The sequence below is a fragment of the Mus musculus genome, chromosome 10 (genome assembly GCF_000001635.26).
Source record: "Mus musculus strain C57BL/6J chromosome 10, GRCm38.p6 C57BL/6J".
NCBI lineage: Eukaryota > Metazoa > Chordata > Mammalia > Rodentia > Muridae > Mus > Mus musculus.
In genome coordinates, this window is record NC_000076.6 from 94,878,063 (window position 1) to 94,897,221 (window position 19,159).

At 42.9% G+C, this 19,159-nt stretch overlaps 1 protein-coding gene across 2 annotated transcripts in view; it reads right to left on the minus strand.

Moving 5' to 3' along the window:
* Positions 1 to 19,159, minus strand: part of Plxnc1 (plexin C1) — a 154,150-nt gene that overhangs the window by 87,197 nt on the left and 47,794 nt on the right. For both annotated transcript variants that reach the window (NM_018797.3, XM_030245180.1), the window contains exon 5: positions 4,456 to 4,570. In NM_018797.3, the coding sequence (NP_061267.1) occupies positions 4,456 to 4,570 (115 nt within the window). The remainder of the gene's footprint in view (positions 1 to 4,455; positions 4,571 to 19,159) is intronic.

The window sequence follows — 19,159 nt, forward strand, 5'->3', positions numbered from 1 at the left end:
TAAGAAACATGGGATGTTTATGGATATACATAGATGTTTTTCCTACTTTCCAAAGAGATATCTTCTACATATCTATTTACACTTATGTTTCTAATTGAGAAGGTTATACAATGACAAACTATAAATAGGCTCAACAGACCACTCTCTGTTCTGCTACCTTCTTATTATGGGGGGGGGGGGGGGGAATGGCTGAGACAAACTGTGGCAAAGCCAAAAAACATTCTGTTTTTGGTAGCTGTCTCCAAAAAGTGTCTTTTAGTAAAAGTAATTGGGTTTTTTGTTTGCTTGGTTTTTGTTTTTCAAGACAAGGTCTCTGTGAAGCTTTGGCTGTCCTGGAACTCACTCTGTAGACCAGGCTGTAGGCCAGGCTGGCCTTGAACTCAAGAGATCTGCCTGCCTCTGTTTCCCAAGTGCTGGGATTAAAGGAATGTGCCACCATTGCTCAGCTTAAAAGTAACTTTTAAATACAGGAAATACATGTTGTTTCTGAAGTTTGTTCCTGAATACTTCCATTGCTTTTATAAATGAATTATTTTTTCCAAAGACTGGAAGTTGATAGTTGTTTACCTGACACACTGTATGAATGCTGAGAATTGATTGAACATCTGTATTTTTATTTATTTATTTATTTATTTAGTGTAGTTTTTGATATTTTTAAATTTTGGCGATGCTAGGGAGCGTGTGCTCTCTCAAGCAACTTACATCTTGGAATCTGACAATGGTTTTTCAAATGAATATATTTAGAATATATGCATCAGTGTAGGGTTAGCAAGCAGTGACATTTTTCTGTATTTCATTTCAATTATTTATATGACTTGCTTTGTGTAATTTTTTTTATGTCTATGAGTACACTGTAGCTGTCTTCAGACACACCAGAAGAGGGCATCGGATCCCAGTACAGATGGTTGTGAGCCACCACGTGGGTGGGTGCTGGGATTTGAACTCAGGACCTCTGGAAGAACAGCCAGTGCTCTTAACCACTGAGCCATCTCTCCAGCCCCCAACTACTTGCTTCTTGTACGACTGGCCAAGAGACACTGTTGACACAAGCAGTGCTGGTAGAATTTTTTTCCGTTCTGATTTGTGGAAGAGTCTCTTTGCCACCTCTCCTTTAGAAACCAGGTTGTTTTGTGGGAAGAAAAAAAAGTTTTCTGTTCCTAATCCATCATATTCTTATTGGTTAATGATTTTCACTGAACACTAACACTCTCTGTATGTGTTGAGCACAGTGTTCTTAACTGCATGTGTAATGCCATGGGACCATGTCTGCACCGTGACTCGGGTTCCGGTTTTACTGGCCTCCCTTCTCCGTTAGCTAGCCATTCAACTGGGAAGGCCATGCTCATAAGCCGCGCTTGGAACCAATGCCTCCATACAAATCTCCATGCTTGTGATGGCTGATCTTGGTTGTCAAGCTGTCTGCATCCAGAATCAACTATAACCCAAGCAACTGGGCACAGCTGTGAGCATTTTCTTGCTTGGATTTGAGATCTGAAGATTCACTGTAAATCTAGGCCACATTTGGCGGCAGCCCACGTAAAAGGACCTCGAAGAAGGAAGCTTTTGCTTTTTGCCAGTTTAGTCTCACTCTTGCTAGCAAGTTCATCTATCCTGTTACTGAAGCATTTCTTTGCCGCTATCAGAGCCTTCTTCCTAGACGCTTTCTAGAATGTACCTGGGATTCCAGTATCAGATTGGGACTATAAAGATATGCAGTCTCATGTACTGAGCAACTACTAGATCCTTGGCCTTGTGGTTGGGAGACATCGATTTTTTGACTTCTCAGACTACAGTCTATAAACCATTTTAGTAAATCCCTTTTTAAATATATATATATATATGTATATATATATATATATATATATATTTACACAAACATATCTCCCTTCCTCCCTCCCTCCTTCCCTCCCTCTAAATTATGTTCCTTTAGAGAACCCTGACTAAGACAATGCTCACATAATCACACGGAGACAGATGAGCACCAACAAGAAATTTCGGTTCAATAGGAGACTACATCCCCTTCTTCTTCTTCTTTCTGCTCAACAAAAACCTTAGAGAAATCCATCCCAGACTAACAGGTGCTTCTCTAATTAATTCTTTTAATTATGAATCCCTCAGTGAAGATGAAGACATCCTATTCTCTGGCTGCTTTTGGGTAATGAAATAATGCTTCTTATGAGCCAAGGTTCTGTAATGTATTTTTTATTCCATACCTGCAAAGGTGCTAGGATGTTGGCAGGCATATGATGGACAGCTAGCAAATACTCTTTGACCTTACCTAATAGATTGTATTGGGAACAACCACAGACTGCCATCTCTTTAGGTAAGGGTCGGGCACTATTGAAACGGTGACCTGAGGCTTTCATGTACGTCACAGATGGCCAGGGAGTAAGAAATACGTGGAAACAGCATGATCAGAAGGAGCCAGGTCTGGTAATACGGCAGTAAAGCAGGAAGGGAGAAGAAAGAGAGAGCAGGGAGAGCTGAAGAGAGAAAGAGGGGTCGAACCGCATCAGTAGTATTAAAAGGAACAATCTAGAGCTAATGAGTACAGCTAAGTGGGAGAGTGCTTGCCTCTGGCATGCATAAGATTCAATCCCTTGGTTGGGAGGAAGATAAGTGCAGAGATAGTTTTAAAGAAGACCTGAAGGGAAATTAGCAAATCATTGAGCCAGTGAGGTGGCTCAGCAGGTAAAGATACCTATAGACAAGCCTGATAACCTGAGTCAGAGCCCCAGGACCCACACGGTGGAAGAAGAGAACCCACTCCACCCTTCCTCTGACCATAGTCATGCTATGGCATGCACAAGCACACGTGAAATAGTAGCATGTGAATTTAAAAAAAAAAAAAGAACTTATCTCTGATTTGTGGACAGTGATGTAATGGCTGCATGGGAAGACGGCCAGGCCCATCGGTAAGCCACAGTGGGGACACAGGGTGGGGGAACGAGTGGTTGTGGGCAAGGTTTTTGGCTCTGTGTTGTTTGATGCAGGGTCTCACTATGGAGTCCTAGCTGGCCTGAAACTTATTATGGAGACCAGGCTGGTCCCTCAGACTCACAGGGATCCTCCTGCCCTTGCCTCTTGAACACTGGGATTACAGGGGTGATCTACTACTCCTGAGTGAGTGGAAACAGGTTTTTTTAAATGTTCCAGATGACATGTAAATGGTGATTTGGCTATACCACCCCTAGATAGGTAAGCTAACTGTATAAGCGGCACTTAAGCAAGCTATTTTTTTTTTCTTTCTATTCTAAGGTATAGTATCACCCTTAACAGTTCCTTCAATGACAAAGAGAAAAACTCCTTGCATAATCTTAACCATGTATCAGAGTCCTGAGGATATCAAAACATCTTAATGCTTTTTGCCTAGCACTTAGCATCAAAGCCGGCTGTTTCTTCAGATCAGTAAGAAAAGAACTTGACTACACCTGTGTATGGATGGCTGAACTTCACTTACTCTGATTCTGACCCCCTGGCACGGAGCTGGCAGGAGTTTGGAGATTTGGAGCTCGCCCTTGCTTCAGAGAGTGACAGGAAGCAACAATAGCAAGTAACTTTCAATCCATGAGTTCTGATCGGTCATGACTTGAAAGCTTGGTTCTTTTATTATTTATCACTCATTAAATGCCCTGGCTTTCCTTTATTAAATGTTAAATCATCTTAAGTGGCGTGGTTCTTGCTATTTGAAATGGCAAAGCGAGAAGAGAAAGTGGCCCATTTCCTTGTTAATGTGGCATTCACACAGAACACAGTGAGTGCAGTCGACAGGTCAACTGGCTGCTGACGGGGACTCTGTGCAATTACTCATAACACAAGAGCCATGATTAGGGAGGAAATGTCTCCTTACAGCATCATGTAAGGAATTCTATTCCCCTCAAGGCAGGGTGGGTGTGGGCATCAGGGAAGGCTCTGCTCCAATGCGCTCTCTGTGTCCCTCTTTCACGCCATGTCAGGAGCTTTCCAAGGGACCCAATCACCCTTTGGTGCATGCTCCTGCTTGACTCCTGCACCGGCAGTTGTTCAAAGACTGAAGACAGCGGTATTAAGACTGGCTGATCAAAATAAAATCCCACTGAGATCCACATTGCAGGGATCTACTCAACTATAAGTCTGAGCTTATTGTTCCTCTATTTTTAAAATCAAGCTGGATATCTTCTGCATAAAAAAAATGCATCTTCTCTTTGATTTCAACCCCTAAAGGTCATCTTTACTTAGCAAGATGGCAGCCTCTATGGGGGTGGGCTGTACCACGAATGACCTGGCTATTACTGCATCCTTGGCACTTTGCAGATAGACAACATCTGGCAGGCCCTTACCATTCACCAACAGAATGAATGGAGTCCTGTCATGAAGCCTATTTCATTGTGAAAAGATTTTCTTTATACCCAGAAGGCAGCTGTACCATATCATAAAGACAATATCATAAAGACAAATAAAATTATTTCCTCTTACTCTCTCTCGGAGGCTTCGAAGTATCTGAATTTTCGGGCATTTTTTAGGTCCTGATGAAATATCCAGCCAGTTTTCAAAGCTCCCAGCATGTGTGCAATCCCCTTGAAAAGTGCACCTATAAAACAAAACAAACAAAAGACACCAACTGATAAATTGTCACACACACACATTAATTACAGCTTTCTCATGATCAGTAGTACAAAGCACTTTGTATGGTAGGCTATTGATTTTGAATGAGAAAAGGGATTTGATATTAAACTCATGAAAAGCAACAAAGAAATAGCAGAGGTGTGTGTGTGTGTGTGTGTGTGTGTGTGTGTGTGTGTGTTTCATCAGGTTTAGGGACAGAGGACAAATGTTGACAACATGTTGAACTTCAGCTTCTAGGCTATCACCCAAGATGACATCATCAAATACTTCAAATGGAAGGATACTCTTCCATGAATTCTAAAATAAAGAGTGCCTGTGGAGAAATTCCGCTTAAGACCAGCCCAGAAAAGGTTTATATTTTGAATATATTTTAGGCTTGCAATACATTAACCAGAATACCAACCTATTGAGTGAGATTCATTTTGTGCTCAAAAGAAATAATAAAGCTACTGTTTTGAGCTTTGCAACATGATGATTAAATGAAAATATTTCAAGGGCAGAGTCTGCCCAAGAATATGATAAGACATTCTGTAACCATCTGCTCCAGAACATTTATTTAGACAGATACCAAATTATATCAAAAGATACGAGCAAAATATTTTGCAAGGCCACTCTCCCAGGTCAGCCAGCTCAGGAGATGCCCCAAATAAATCTTAAGCTGTGGCCAGGGCCAGGTCCTTTGATGAATAGATGCTCTCACACTGCAATCACTGGCTTCCTTGATGCGCGGGTCACTCCGGGTCACTTTTAACTTCCCAGATGGGCCACCAACCCAATGAGGGGAGTGAACACCAAGTGCAACCCTATCGCCAAGTGACACAGCACCATGCAGACAGTCCAACGAGTAACATGGAGTAGCTTGAGAAACCACACCCCTTCCAGGCAAAGATTAAAATGAAGGTGAGCCTGAGCAAACAACTGTGGAGTTTTAAAAGAAAACTAAGAACTCCTAGTTCATGAGATTCCAACACATTTAAATGGTGACAGCAATCACTGAGGGGCAGCACAGTTATGAAAGGGCCCAAACGATACATTGACTTCAAAAGATTTTATTTCTTCTTCCTCTGTTTTTTTCATTATTTATTTTACTTTACATCCTGATCACAGCCCTCCTCTTCTCCCAGTCCCACCCTCCCACCCCTCCCCCAACTCCCCCTTCCCTTCAGCCTCCATGGCTATCAGCCCAACCTGGCACATCAAATTGCAATAGGACTAGGTGCATCCTCTCCCACTGAGGCCAGACAAGACAGCCCTGAAAGGTGAAGGGAGCCAAAGGCAGGGAACAGGGTCAGAGACAGTCAGTCCTTGTTCCGAGTGTTATGGGACCCACATGAAGACCAAGCTGTACATCTGCTACATATGTATAGGGGTCGTAGGTATAGCCCCTGCATGCTCTTTGGTTGGTGGCTTAGTCCTGGGGAGCTCCCGTGGGCCCAGGTTAATTTATTCTGTATGTATTCTTGTGGTGTGCTTGACCCCTCCAGCTCCCTCAACCCAACCTCTCTCTTCCTCTTCCTCAAGACTCCCCAATCTTTGCCTAAAGTTTGGCTATGGGTCTCTTTATCTGTTTCCATCACGTGTTGGGTGAAGCCTCTCAGAGGCTAGTTATGCTAGGCTTCTGTCTGCAAGCTTAGCAGAACATCATTTCTAGTGTTAGGAATTGGTTTTTGCCCATGGGATGAGTCAAGTTGGGCCAGCCACTGGTTGGCCATCCCCCCAGTCTCTGCTCTATCTTTATCCCCAGATATCTTGTAATCAGGGTCGAAGGTTTTATGGGTAGGGTTGGTGTCCCCCTCCCTCCCCTGGAAGCCCTACCTATCATCTCTCTCTTATTCTTAACAATTTAGTCTTATGGCTTTTCTTTGAGTTTTGTGCTCATTTGGATATGACAAATATAGAATGGGAAGTTGGTAAGTTTTTCTAGCCGCCATTCCCAAGTCCCCTTAGCTTGTCACCCACCAGGGAACTGGGCTCCCCAGGAGCACATATGTGTCTCAACCCTTCCTACATCTGGGTTAGCCCTTCTCCAACTTCATAACCAAAGGGATTTTCATTAGTGATTCTCCAAGGCCATAAATCTATCTGACCCATAATGGCTCACTCGTCCGTCACAGACATTAAGTTCAAATTAGACCTCTCTCAATGTCAGAGGGAGTTTGCCAGCATGGCAGCTCTGGAGTACAGAGAATGACAAGGCTGGTGCCTTATTTGTATCTGAAAAAGTTCATGACTCAAAACTCCCTGTCTCTCCTGGGCCCTCTGGCTTGTACCAAGGCACTTCCTCTGCATAGGAGAAAGAAGGGGAGAAAAATTAAGCCAATTCTACAGTGACTGGAGTACAAATATTTTTGCAGGCTCTTAATGCTGACTGGGAGTCAAGGCCTAAGGCTGCCAAAAAAGCAAGTGTAAAATATTTCATACAAATAGTGCTACAATTTGCCAATTTGTAGGCAGAAAAACCAGTCATGCTACAAAGTTATCACTCCCTTCTCTGAACTATAGCATTTCTTGTCGGAACCACACATTTTGGTATTTAATCATATGCTGTCTTGAATTACAACTTAACTGTTTCACATGGCCATGCCATTTCTCCCCGAGAAAGCACTAAGCCCCTGGAAGGGAGGGAGAACATCTTGATGTTTCTTTAGCAAATCCCTCAGCGTCTGCCAGCACGAGATGCAAATACTAGGGTTTCGATAAATATTTTTGAGTGAATGGATGAAATATGAAATCTCTATAGGACCGTTCTGCTGGTGAATTTTCTTTCTAGAGCTTTGATTTATGCTTGACTCCTCTTTCAGGCAACGAGACTGATTTTCACATAAGCCAAAAGTTTGGAGCTGAAGATCAAATTAGGAGTTAAGGTTAGTTTACTTATTTATTTATTTTTGAAAAGGAAAATGAAAGAACATATATACTGGACTGTTCATTTACTCTCCCCCTAGAAACAACAACTAACTGGGTTGCACATCTAAATATGAATTCTTTGTTTGTATAAGAAAGCCAAATCTGAATTTTTTTCTAACTCTCATTCTTTGCCCTTCACCAGTTTAAAACAATAAAAATGAAAGAATAAAAAAGCAAACCACAACACCAAGTATGTATAACCAGATGGTCAACCAACAACAGTATCTTATTACTTCTCAAATATTGCAGATTGTAAAATCTCGACAGCACATTACCCACACATTCGCATTTCTCAAGGAGGGGGAGCAGAGCTCAGCGCTTCCACATCTTAGTAAACAAAACCAGGGGGTTTGGGATGATTTCTGTTGAAACAAATCGTTCTTATTCTTGTGGACCCATCAAGGAAATGGCCAAATGGATAAATTCTCAAGCCATTCCCGGAATGACATGAAAATATCATTCCACTTGGCGATTGATGAGCCACTTGACCACTCGATGGGCAGGTTCTCCTTCTCCAGTTTCTGTCTCCATCCTCCACAGGGTCTCATGTAGACCAAGGTGGCCTCAAAATCACAATGTAGGAGGGCAAAGATGGCTTCAAGTGTCTCATCCTTCTGCCTCCACCTCCCAAGGGCTAGGATTACAAGCAAGCTCTCTTGTCAGCCAAATTCCTAGATCTCTTAACTGGTTTTCGTTCCACTTTGCCAGGCCATTTTGAATAGGAGGGAAACTGGAGTCATCTTAGCCCAAGTGTGTTCTGGAGAAAATGTCAGGGGTGTGTATGTGTTCGTTGTATGTTTGTGTATGTGTTCTTTGTGTGTTTGTATATGTGTTCGTTGTATGTTTGTGTATGTGTTCTTTGTATGTTTGTGTATGTGTTCTTTATATGTTTGTGTATGTGTTTGTTGTATGTTTGTGTATGTGTTCTTTGTATGTTTGTGTGTGTGTTCTTTGTATGTTTGTGTGTATGTGTTCATTGTATGTTTGTGTGTGTGTTCTTTGTATGTTTGTGTATGTGTTCATTGCTTATGCTGGGGCATGTGCTCCCCCTCTTCCAAGGATCTGTGCAGCTTTGGCAGAAGACCCAGACTCATATATTTATAAAAAAAATAAAGATTTATTTCTTAAGAAACTGGGATAGTTATGACTGGGCACTTGACTCTGGTGAAACATCTCTGGCTGTGTCATTCCCTGGGAGAAGAGGATGTCAAAAAAGACACAGAATTCACTGTTGCTAGTTTCTCCCTTTCATGGTGGGGGTGGGGTGCTCTTGATCTCCCATTAATCTCCACCTCACCCCTCAAAACTGACCGACCAGAGTATAGGTTTCGAACAGGCTTTTGAGAAGGACATACTCAAGCCACACCATGGCATATCTGACCCTAAAACTTCATGTCCCTCTCCCATGAAAACCAGGCCAGAAAATTCATTCTATCTCAACAGCCCCCAAAGACTTAGTTGGCTCCGTACTAACTCAAAATCTGGGCTCTCACCTAAAGTGGCTGTGGGTGAGAACCTATGTCTGATACATCCAGAGACAAATTCATCTCCGGCCCTGAGATTTTTGAATGTAAATATAGTATGTGCTCCCAAAATGCAAAGATGAGACAGACAGACAGACAGGCAGACAGACATTCTCATTCCATAAGAAAAACTAAGTGTGCAGAAACTGATTCCATGTAATCTACAGCCCAGGAAGGAGGAGAACGTTAACTCTTCAGGCTCCAGAATAACCTCCTTTAAGTCCATGGACCACATCCTGGCACAGGCACTCAGGCAGTTCTACTAATGCTAGGATGGGCTTAGTCCATTTAGTAGCTGTCATAAGTTAGGTCTGGTACCTGCAGCTGAAGGGTTTAGTGTTAGTATAATTCTGAGGTCTCAGAAGATACACCATTCCCATAAGCTTCTAGACATCGCTATAGTAAATACTCTCAACATACACTCCCTTTATCCCTGTAGTAAGTTCTGCATGGACTCCCGGGCTGCCCGTGATAGCCTTTTGATTTTAGATGAAGGCTATCATAGGCTCCTAGCCCATGAACTATGCATAGGTATAAAACTAGTACCAAGTAGATGCTACCTACCATGGTCTACCACATTGACCCTCCAGAATGTCAATCCAAGCTGTATCTATGCCTGCCTGAGCCATAGCTTGGATGGCCAAGGAACACTGAACCAGAACACAAGCAGCAAAGTCCCAAAGTGGCCTGGCAAATGAATGCTGGGGACCTTAAGGAACCTCTCTGGCAGCTTTACCCTAAGGGTCCAACCTACTTTGAAGAGTGTCTTTGAGGTCATTCTCCTGTTACTCTTGATGACTAGAACCTGGTTGCCTTTTATATATAGTAATCTCCAGTAAGTGGTCCCGTGGCCACGCTCCTAATTCCATCTTCTAAAAATGCCTCTTCATTTTTTATATGGCCAGGTGAGAATTTCCCAAAAATTTCTCCCCGCTTCCCTTTTAACTACAAACTCTGTATTTAAATTATTTTATTCTTTCAGTAAAAGGTAATCACACAGCTTCTTCAATATTTAGCTTAGAAATTCTTCTACCAGAAACCCCGAATCTGTATTTCACAGAGTCCTAGATCATGGGCACAGTTCTACCAACCCCTTTGTAACTGTTAACGAGGTGTCTTAGTTTGGGGTTTATTGATGTGAAGAGACACCGTGACCATGACAACTCTTATAAAGGAAAACATTTAGTTGGGGCTGGCTTATAGTTTCAGAGGTTCAGTCCATGATCATCACAGTAGGAAGCATGGCAGCATGCAGGCAGACATGGTGCTCGAGAAGGATCTGAGAGTTCTGCATCTTGATCTGAAGACAACCAGAAAGACTGGCATCCTCAGGCAGCTAGGAAGAAGCTCTTTACCACAAAGAGCTTCAAAGCCCACAACCGCAGTGACACACTTCCTCCAATAAGGCCACAGCTCCCAACAGTACCATTACCTATGGGCCAACCATATTCAAATCACCACACTGTCTTTGTGTGGTGGTTTGAATGAGAAATGTCCCACATAGGCCCATGTATTTGAGTACTTGACCCTCAGTTGGTGGCACTGTTTGGGGAGGTTATTTAGGAGGTGGAGCCTTGTTGGAGGAATTATGTAATGAGGGAGATGATTTGAGGTTTATAGCCCCTCCCCCTTCTCATGTGCAGATGAACTGTGACCAGCCACCTTCCCACCCTTGCTACCAGGTCATGCATTCCCAGCCATGACTACTTCTTTCTCTCTACTGTAAGCTAAAATATTCTTTCTCAAGTTGCTTTTGGTCTAGCATTTTAGCACAGCAACACAAGAGGAACTGACATAGATGGCCTCTATTCCCAGTTCCAAATCTTTGCACTTCACTTTCACTGGAGACCCTGTCAGAGGCCTTCACCTTCCATATTTCTACAAATATTCTGATCACGACCGTGCCTGTAATCTCTAGGAAGTCCCAGGCTTTTTCCACATTGCTAATCTGTACATCTACATTAGAATGACCCTTAGTGGGCTGGAGGGATAGCTGAGCAACTAAGGGCGGTTGCTGGACTTGCAGAGGACCCGGGTTCAATTCAAGCACACACCCTGGGTAGCTCACGTTTGCCTATAACTCCAGTTTCTAGGCATCCAACTCTGTCTTCTGGCCTCTGTGGGCACCAGACATGCACATGGTACACATACTTACATACATGCAGGCTCTAACATATTTGTAAAATAAAAATAAATATTTTTTTTCCAAAACCAATTTAAGGATGTCTTTATTTACAAGATACAAATGTTTCATATTTAACAAGAATTGAAGTGCTTAATTTTACAATGTTTTCAATTATCTGCCTTTATGATTAAATATACAGATGTTACACTATATATACAGCATATCTAAGTATTGTACATTCACACCACTGCAATAAATATTTTTTAAAGGAATCAGCACACTGCGATAGATTTTTCCCCCTCCCAATGTCCCAGGCTCTTACAGCTTCTACCCATGACCAGTTCCCAGCCAGGCCCACGCTGTCAGGTATTGATTATATCTCAGCCTTACTACTGAGTACCAATTATGAGGCTAATTCCATTTTGTATAATTATAACAGGATACCAGAAACTGAGTAATTTGTGAAGAATATATTTTTTTTTCTTATAGTTTTACAAGTCAGTGGCTGAAGGACCCAGACCTGGCAAGGGCATGTTTTGATGCATTACCCTATAATGGAAGGGTAAGAAAAAGGCGAGAGTGAGAGACAGAACTCACAGTCTCAAGCCTGTCTGGAGATGACAGAGCCCTCATTCATAAACACCTCCCAACAGGCCCCACCTCCAACAGGCCCCACCTCCCAACTCCAGGAGAACACAGGTTTTGCAGGGAACATATTTAAATCACAATAGGATCAATCTGAAAGCAATCGCTATTTGTGCTGGTTGGCCCTAATGGCAACTTGTCACAAATTAGAATCACCTGAGTAAAAAGCCTCACCGGAGGACAGCCCTGACTGCCCTGCTTGATCTGAGAAGAACCACCCCGAAAGAGGATGGTGCCTCCTGGTAGCAGCCCAAATTAAAATGGATATTTTGCTCACTTGGTCCTCCATCTTGCCGCTTTAATTAATTCACCTGCCTCTGCTGCTGCTGGTTCCTTCATTGACATTAGAGTTAGAGCTGGTGTTTCCAGGCTGCTCTTGTTGACTGGGGACTAGTGGCTCTCCAGAAACACTCCAAGTTTTTGGCAGGAGATAAAGATTGTTGGCGTACCCAGCCTTGTAGACTTGGTAACTACTGGGTTCTCAGCTTCCCCATTGTGAGACTGTCATTGTGGGATTACTCTAACTGCTGAGGCACACAGCCTCAAGGACCAAGCAATTACCAGGTTCTCAGATATGAGATAGCAGTTGTACTATTTCAATGAGGCTGATTTCATACATACATAAATAAATATATACATACATACATGTGTGTGTGTGTTGGTTCCTCTAGAAAACTCTAACTCACTGTTTTATTTTATTTTGTTCCTATTCCTAGTTAGATCTCATGCCTACGTGATCAAGTCAATAAGTAGATACAAATCTACTTGAAAGTTAGAACATAAAACTGTCCAACTGCAAAGAAAAAAATTTCCTGAAGGGAATTAAAAAGTTAATTTAAATTAAAAAAAAAAAAACTTTCCTTAGGTGAAAACTCTTTATGTGGTAACAATTAGTGCATGCAACTATTTAAGAAGTCTCTTCTCAGCTTACTAGAAATGTGTTATAGACTCAATTTGTTCAAAATAATAATAGACTTTAATACAGCCACCCGAATATATAAGAAAATGGATCCTCCTCCCCATCTGCAACCCAGAAAACATGTTCCAAGCTACTCAGCCTCAAGTGGCCAATGGAGCTTCCGGACACTGCTAAGCTCACTCTCTGACACTCAGAAACCACTCCGATGTGGTGAGTTTGCTTCCGAAGTCAGTAGAAATCTGTGTAGCCCATCGTATACCTGAAAAACTCCACAACCCAAACATGGCAGCAACAGCACCTGTGCTGGGTGCTTATCTGAGTGATTTCCCGTTAGTTCTCTTTCCGTTGTAATGACTCTCAACCTTTCTGATCCTGCAACCCCTTAATGTAACTCTTCATGTTGAGACAACCCCAAACTTTATTTTTGTTGCTAATTCCTAACTTTAATTTTGCTACTGTTATGAATTCTAATGTAAACATGTGTGTTTGAAAGGGTCACTCGCCCTGCGAAGGGGTCAAGACCCACAGGTTGAGAACCACTCTTCTAGCATGACCTAGGTTCAGAGGCACACAGGCTCTCTCACTGGTAGCCTCCTAGGACCCTGGCCACCATTTTATAAGGTGCACAGGATAAGGCCTCTCAGAGTACCTCCCAGTTTCCTGGGGTCTCAACAGAATTTAGAAAGCGTGGCTAGGCTGAGCCAAGACGGGAAAGTGGGTCTCAGGTAACCAAAGAACAAAGATGGGGGAGGCAGTTTTTAAGATGAAAATCTTGGTGAAGATTCTGGAGAGAATCACTTCACCGGGGTCCTCTAAGATGCCTTGTGGTTTCAACATCCGAGCATCCAGTTCTGTTAAAGGTTAAAATCCCCGGTAGACCCAGCCTTACAAACTGATTGTGCTCCAAATACTGCTTGCCAACCATCTGTTTATAATATAAAATATATTTCCTTCATAGAAATAATATTATAAGCTGTGATTAGGTTTTCTGGGTTAGGCCACAAAACCTATTTACCCATAATGTAGCCTTGATATTATATATCTGCAATAAAAGAACAGCAGAAAACAAGGAGATGGCAGCCATTTGCATTATATAGCAGTTTTTCCTCTTCTTTACTTATTTGTGTGTCTGCTCAGTTGGTAGTCTGGGAATGGTGCCCAACTGGATCGACTTTTAAATTTATCGTTATTGTATTTGTATAGCATTTCTATTTTTTAAAATGGGTCTGGCTTAAATTATTAATTGTTTTCATGCCAACATGAAGGACAGGGAGGCCCGCTTCCGAAAACCTGAAACCTGAAGTTTTCCAGGCAGGTTGAAGTGTCCATCCACGTACTGCGCCAGGGTGGGGGCGGGGACAGACCTTGAGAATCTGACTCTATTAGGCTAGACTCCCTCAGTAAAAATTTACCACTTACTCAACCTTGAAATAGAAACTCTGAGCTCAGAAATGTAACTCCCACTTCCTGCCACCAGAATTTCATCAGCATCCTCTAATCTAATTGTTCACCAAGAGCAGACAGTCCCTGAAGGAATTCGATAACTAAATATCAGGTAATTGGCTTGAACGTGGGGTGAGTGTGACCTGTCCCCAAGATCCTATACTGATAAGGTATCAGAAAACTTTTAACAAACCAACAATCCAGCTCTGCTCCTCTCACATGGGCAACTGCATCCTCAAGAGGGGGGTGGTTTGCTCCAAGAGCATCCCAAGGTCCTTTGCTAAGTGATTTGCAACAGGGGTGTACATCTTTAGGAAAGGTACAGCACACAAAGGAGGGACCAGGTGGTCTCAAGAGTCGGGTGACATTCATTACAGTTGCCAGTCCACAAGATGAAGGAGTCAGACTCCATTAAATGAAAGAGAACAGGAAGTCACTGTGACAAACCAAACTCTGAATTAAAGGCTCCTAGAGTCAGGATCAGGGGGGTTGGGGGGGGGGGAGGATGCCAAAATAACTTGCTAAGGAAGCTGAAAAAAAAAAAACAACTGGCTCTTCATCACTGGGTCTGCAAGTCAGTCTATTTGAGAGAATGATGCTAATAACACAGAAATATAGACTACTTTTTTTTTTTTTTAGAAAAGGCAAAAATGTCTTATATGCCATGCGATGTCTTTTCACATGACTTGACTCATTTATTCCAAACTAAACTAAACTAAACTAAACTAAACTAAAGAAGTAGTTACCATGATTGTCCCTGATTAACAGATAGGGGGAACAGCTTTTACAAGACTCCGCATTGCTTTCCTAAGGTGCTGTTAGTATACAGAGGGATTGAGATAGTGCATCAGGCAGTATGGCTTTCCAAGACCATTTTTGCATCCACTGTTCCATGTCGACACTGCAGTAGACAATACAACAGGTCACCAAGGGGCCCTTTTCCTTACACCATTTGGTGCCCCTGTGACAGAATGTCATGAGTAGGAAATTTATTTATTTATTTATTTATTTATTTATTTATTTCACAACTCCAAGGGCCCATAGGAGGTCCAAGGTCAGTTTCTTGCATCCAGCTAGAACCATCTTGCTTCATCATTCTATGGCAGAAGGCAGCAATGAAGGAGAAGGTGTATGTGCACGAAATAGTAAGAAATCAGAATTGCAGCCTGAGTCTCTTTTATAACTGGCATTGGGCTATTCATGAGTGTAGACCTAAATATGTATGAACCTCCTGCCTCCCAACACTGTTATGCTAGGGACTGTTTCCAATACAGGCTTTATATGGAGGCATACACAACATAACACCCTCCCGTTGCTATGGCTCTCCCACTATTTCTATGACCAGTGGGAAGAACTCATTAACCTTCATGAAACAGGTTATCATTGTTACCACCTCCATGACAAACAGAAGGATACTAAGGTACATGGAGAGTAGTTAGCATGGTGTCTGTCAACAGCCCTCACATTCTCTCTACTGTCTCTAAAATGTTTATAGTCTTCCATAGTAGGAACATCGTAAGTACCCAAGTGACACTTGGTTTCCCCAGGACATATCCATAAAGGAAAATATGGGTTATACTGGATTTTCAAAGTGAGATGATAGTGTTCATGCCAAGAAGTTTGGGACATAGAAGTCACATGAAATTAAATAGGTCCCCTGCTACAAGCCTTCTGGGGGCCTCAATTATGCATGCTTTGTGACTTACCAAGGCAAGGATGAATGATATGCCAACCCTGAACACTTGCAGAGTGTTATCTTAAGGGACTAGAAATTCCACACTCACACATATTAGGAAGCAATTCCCATCAGTTTTGCCTGGGAAACTGTGATGGTTTTAGTGGGAATGGCTCCCATGGGCTCCTATGTTTAAATGCTCCTTAGTGGAACTGTTTGGGAAGGATTAAGAGGTGTGGCCTTGTTGGAGCAGGTGTGTCACTGGGGGGTAAGCTTTTTTTGAGGTTTCAAAAGCCCACACCGGACCAAAACTGTCTAACTGACTGTTCCTGCCTGCTGCCTGTGGGATCAGGATGTGAAGGTCTTAGCTACTGCTCCAGCACTATGCCTGTCTGTGTCCTGCCATAATGATCATGGTCTAACCACCTAAAATTGTAAGTAAACTTCTAATTAAATGCTTTCTTTTAACAGTTGCCTTGGTCTTAGTGTCTCTTTACAGCAATAGAGCAGTATCTAAGACAGCAATAATGTCCATGGCAGAGTCAGAAAACTTGTACCTTAAACAAATACAAAATGCTAATGACTAGGTAGGTCTTAGTAATAAGGTTGACCATATGTCCATTCACATAGCTTTTCTATATTGGTTCACTACGTAGAATGTGTTCCTACATACAAAGGCATGCACAGCCCAAGGCTTCTTCCAAGACTTTTACAGCTCTTCCATCTCCCAGGAGAAAAGGGTTTGGGTATCTCCTTGTGTCTCAAACATCAGCTATTAAGAGTATTTATTGACTGTCTCCTCCCCACACTAATTTTTTATTCTCTAGGGTACACAGCCTTGTTCATCTTTGTTTCCCCCAGAATCTAGAAAAGGGTCTGGTCCATTGCTGGTGTTCAGCAAAGTTTATCTGAATTGGGCTGAGAATTAAAGTTGAAAGGGACTAAATTCTTCTCCATGTCTTCCAGATATCTGCCTAAGTCATTTTATTGATTTTTGTCCATTAGGTCAGTCTGTTAACTGGCATTGTGGAAAATCAGTCTTTGTCTTGAAACTTAGAGCTGTTTAGCCCACCTAAAACACATTTGCAGACCGAAACACTCAAACAAAAGTGATGTGTGGCCTTCACTCTATGCAGTTCTTCGTCAAGTGACAAGTGCGGTGTACCAAAAGTTCTCAGTTTTCAATTCTGGTATAGACCTTACATGGAAGAATGTTGAGGAGGTATTTAGAAAAACTAGGCAGCATGGAGACAGAAGAGAAAGTGATGCCTCTTGGCCCAGGATGGTCTGGCTTCTACCTCTACCTTATACACCCCCTATGTCATTAGGAAGAACTGTAGAGGTGTTGAGGGCCCATTTCCCTAGCAATGACTGGGTGGGAGCAATACTATTAGCCCTTCCTCTGAGGTTCATATCAACTCCTATCTCAACTATCAGAAACAGCACACACTCCAAATAGCAGAATGCAAACAGCCTAGCATTTCAAGATGGTACGAGAGCAAAACCAAAGACTGGCAGGCAGGGCTCAGAATGCAGATCTGAACACTGTGTTCAGATGTGGAGGAGCTGCTGAGAACAGGACAAACACGAGGTCACAGAGACAAGTGGAAACATTTGAGGAATTTTTAAAAAGCCGATCAATACGTTCTTATGAAAGTGCCCTGCCACAGATAGGTCATTAGGAAAAAAAAAAAAACTCTATTCCATTAAAACATGTATTTACTAGAAGGGGTGCTCTTAATGGGGCTTGTTGGAAGTTAGAGCATCACTTAAAGAGATGGTGCAGATAAGTACGGGAGTTGAAATGCTGAGGCTTGAGGTCCTTGTGGCCAACTTTTACCAAACAAACCAAACTGGCTTATGTATAAGGTACAGAAAACTGCCAACTGCCTGTGGGGCCAATAGTGGAGCTGTGCCCCTCAACAATTGTGTGCTTCTTTTTCTTCTATGGCAAGTAGGTATCTTCGTTTCTATTGCTATGGCGAAACACTACGACCCAAAAGCAAGTTGGGGAGGAAAGGACTTATTTGCTTTGCACTTCCAGATCATAGTCCATCATTAGAGGAAGCCAAGATAGAAACTCAAGCAGGACTGTAACCTGGAGGCAGGAGCTGATACAGAGGCCATGGAGGGTGTTGCTTACTGGCTTGCTCAACCTGCTTTCTTATAGAACCTAGGACCCAGGGATGGCACCACCCATCATGAGCTGGGTCCTCCCCCACTGATCACTAATTGAGAAAATGCCTTACAGCTGGATCTCAAGGCAGCGTTTCCTTAACTGGAGTTCCTTCCTCTCTGATGACTCTAACTTGTATCAAGTTGAAATATAAAACCAGCCAGTGCAATAGGCTTAGCCCATGGATCTTCCAGCAACTATTAAGGGGATAAAGAACCCAGGAGACTTCGCTTGTCCCAAGACCCCATTCTACTGTGGGAAGGTCTCCCGAGTCCCTTCCAGCATCCACAGTAACCCAGATGCCCAGGTTCAGGCTGTGTCAGGGTCATTCAGGAAGGCCCCAAGGCCAGAACAGCAGATTCCTCTCTGCTCCCCACTGCTTCCACCCCACAGACAGTTGCCCTACTTGCTTCTATACAATTAGTTGGCACAATGGGGTCCTCACACAAGAAGGAGGGGCCGCCCCAAATCTCATCATTATCATTATCACTGTCATTAGAGTTGCACTGGACCATAAAGAAGTGTCACTGCACAGGCTTCAAGCCTGAGATCTGCACATGGGAGGACATATCCTCAGCTCCAAGGAAGGAAAGAAGGAAGGTAGATATGTAATGATCTTCTGTCTCCAAGTGTCTTCTTGCTGGCCATTCTGCTAAATATTACAGTGGCCTTCCAGGACCCCCAATTTAAAACTGCCAGCTTTCCCCACTCCTACTCAGTGTCCCTCTTTCCCTTTCTCAAGTTTATTTAGTCTTGCTTGCCTTCCCCTATGCAACTTCCTTGTGAATTTTGAGACTGGTCTCTTCCTCCCTGATGACATGCCCACCCAGACCCTCCGAATGCTACTTTCCTTGGATACAGTCGTTAAAGGGGTAATTAGTTAAGGAGCTCAAGTTGGGATTATCCTGGGCTTAACGTCTGCACTGACTGGTATCTTGCTAGGAGGAAGGAGAGAGAGGTTTGGATGTATACAAGGAAGGCGATCACAGGAGATAGCGCCAAGGAGCCACAGGAACCACCATGGGACGTGAGAGGGCAGATCTTGCGCTAGAGCCTCACAGGATACATGGCCACATTGACACCTTGGGTTCATATGTCTGTCTTGCAGAAGTGCCACCAACTTTGTGGCAACTTCCCTTAT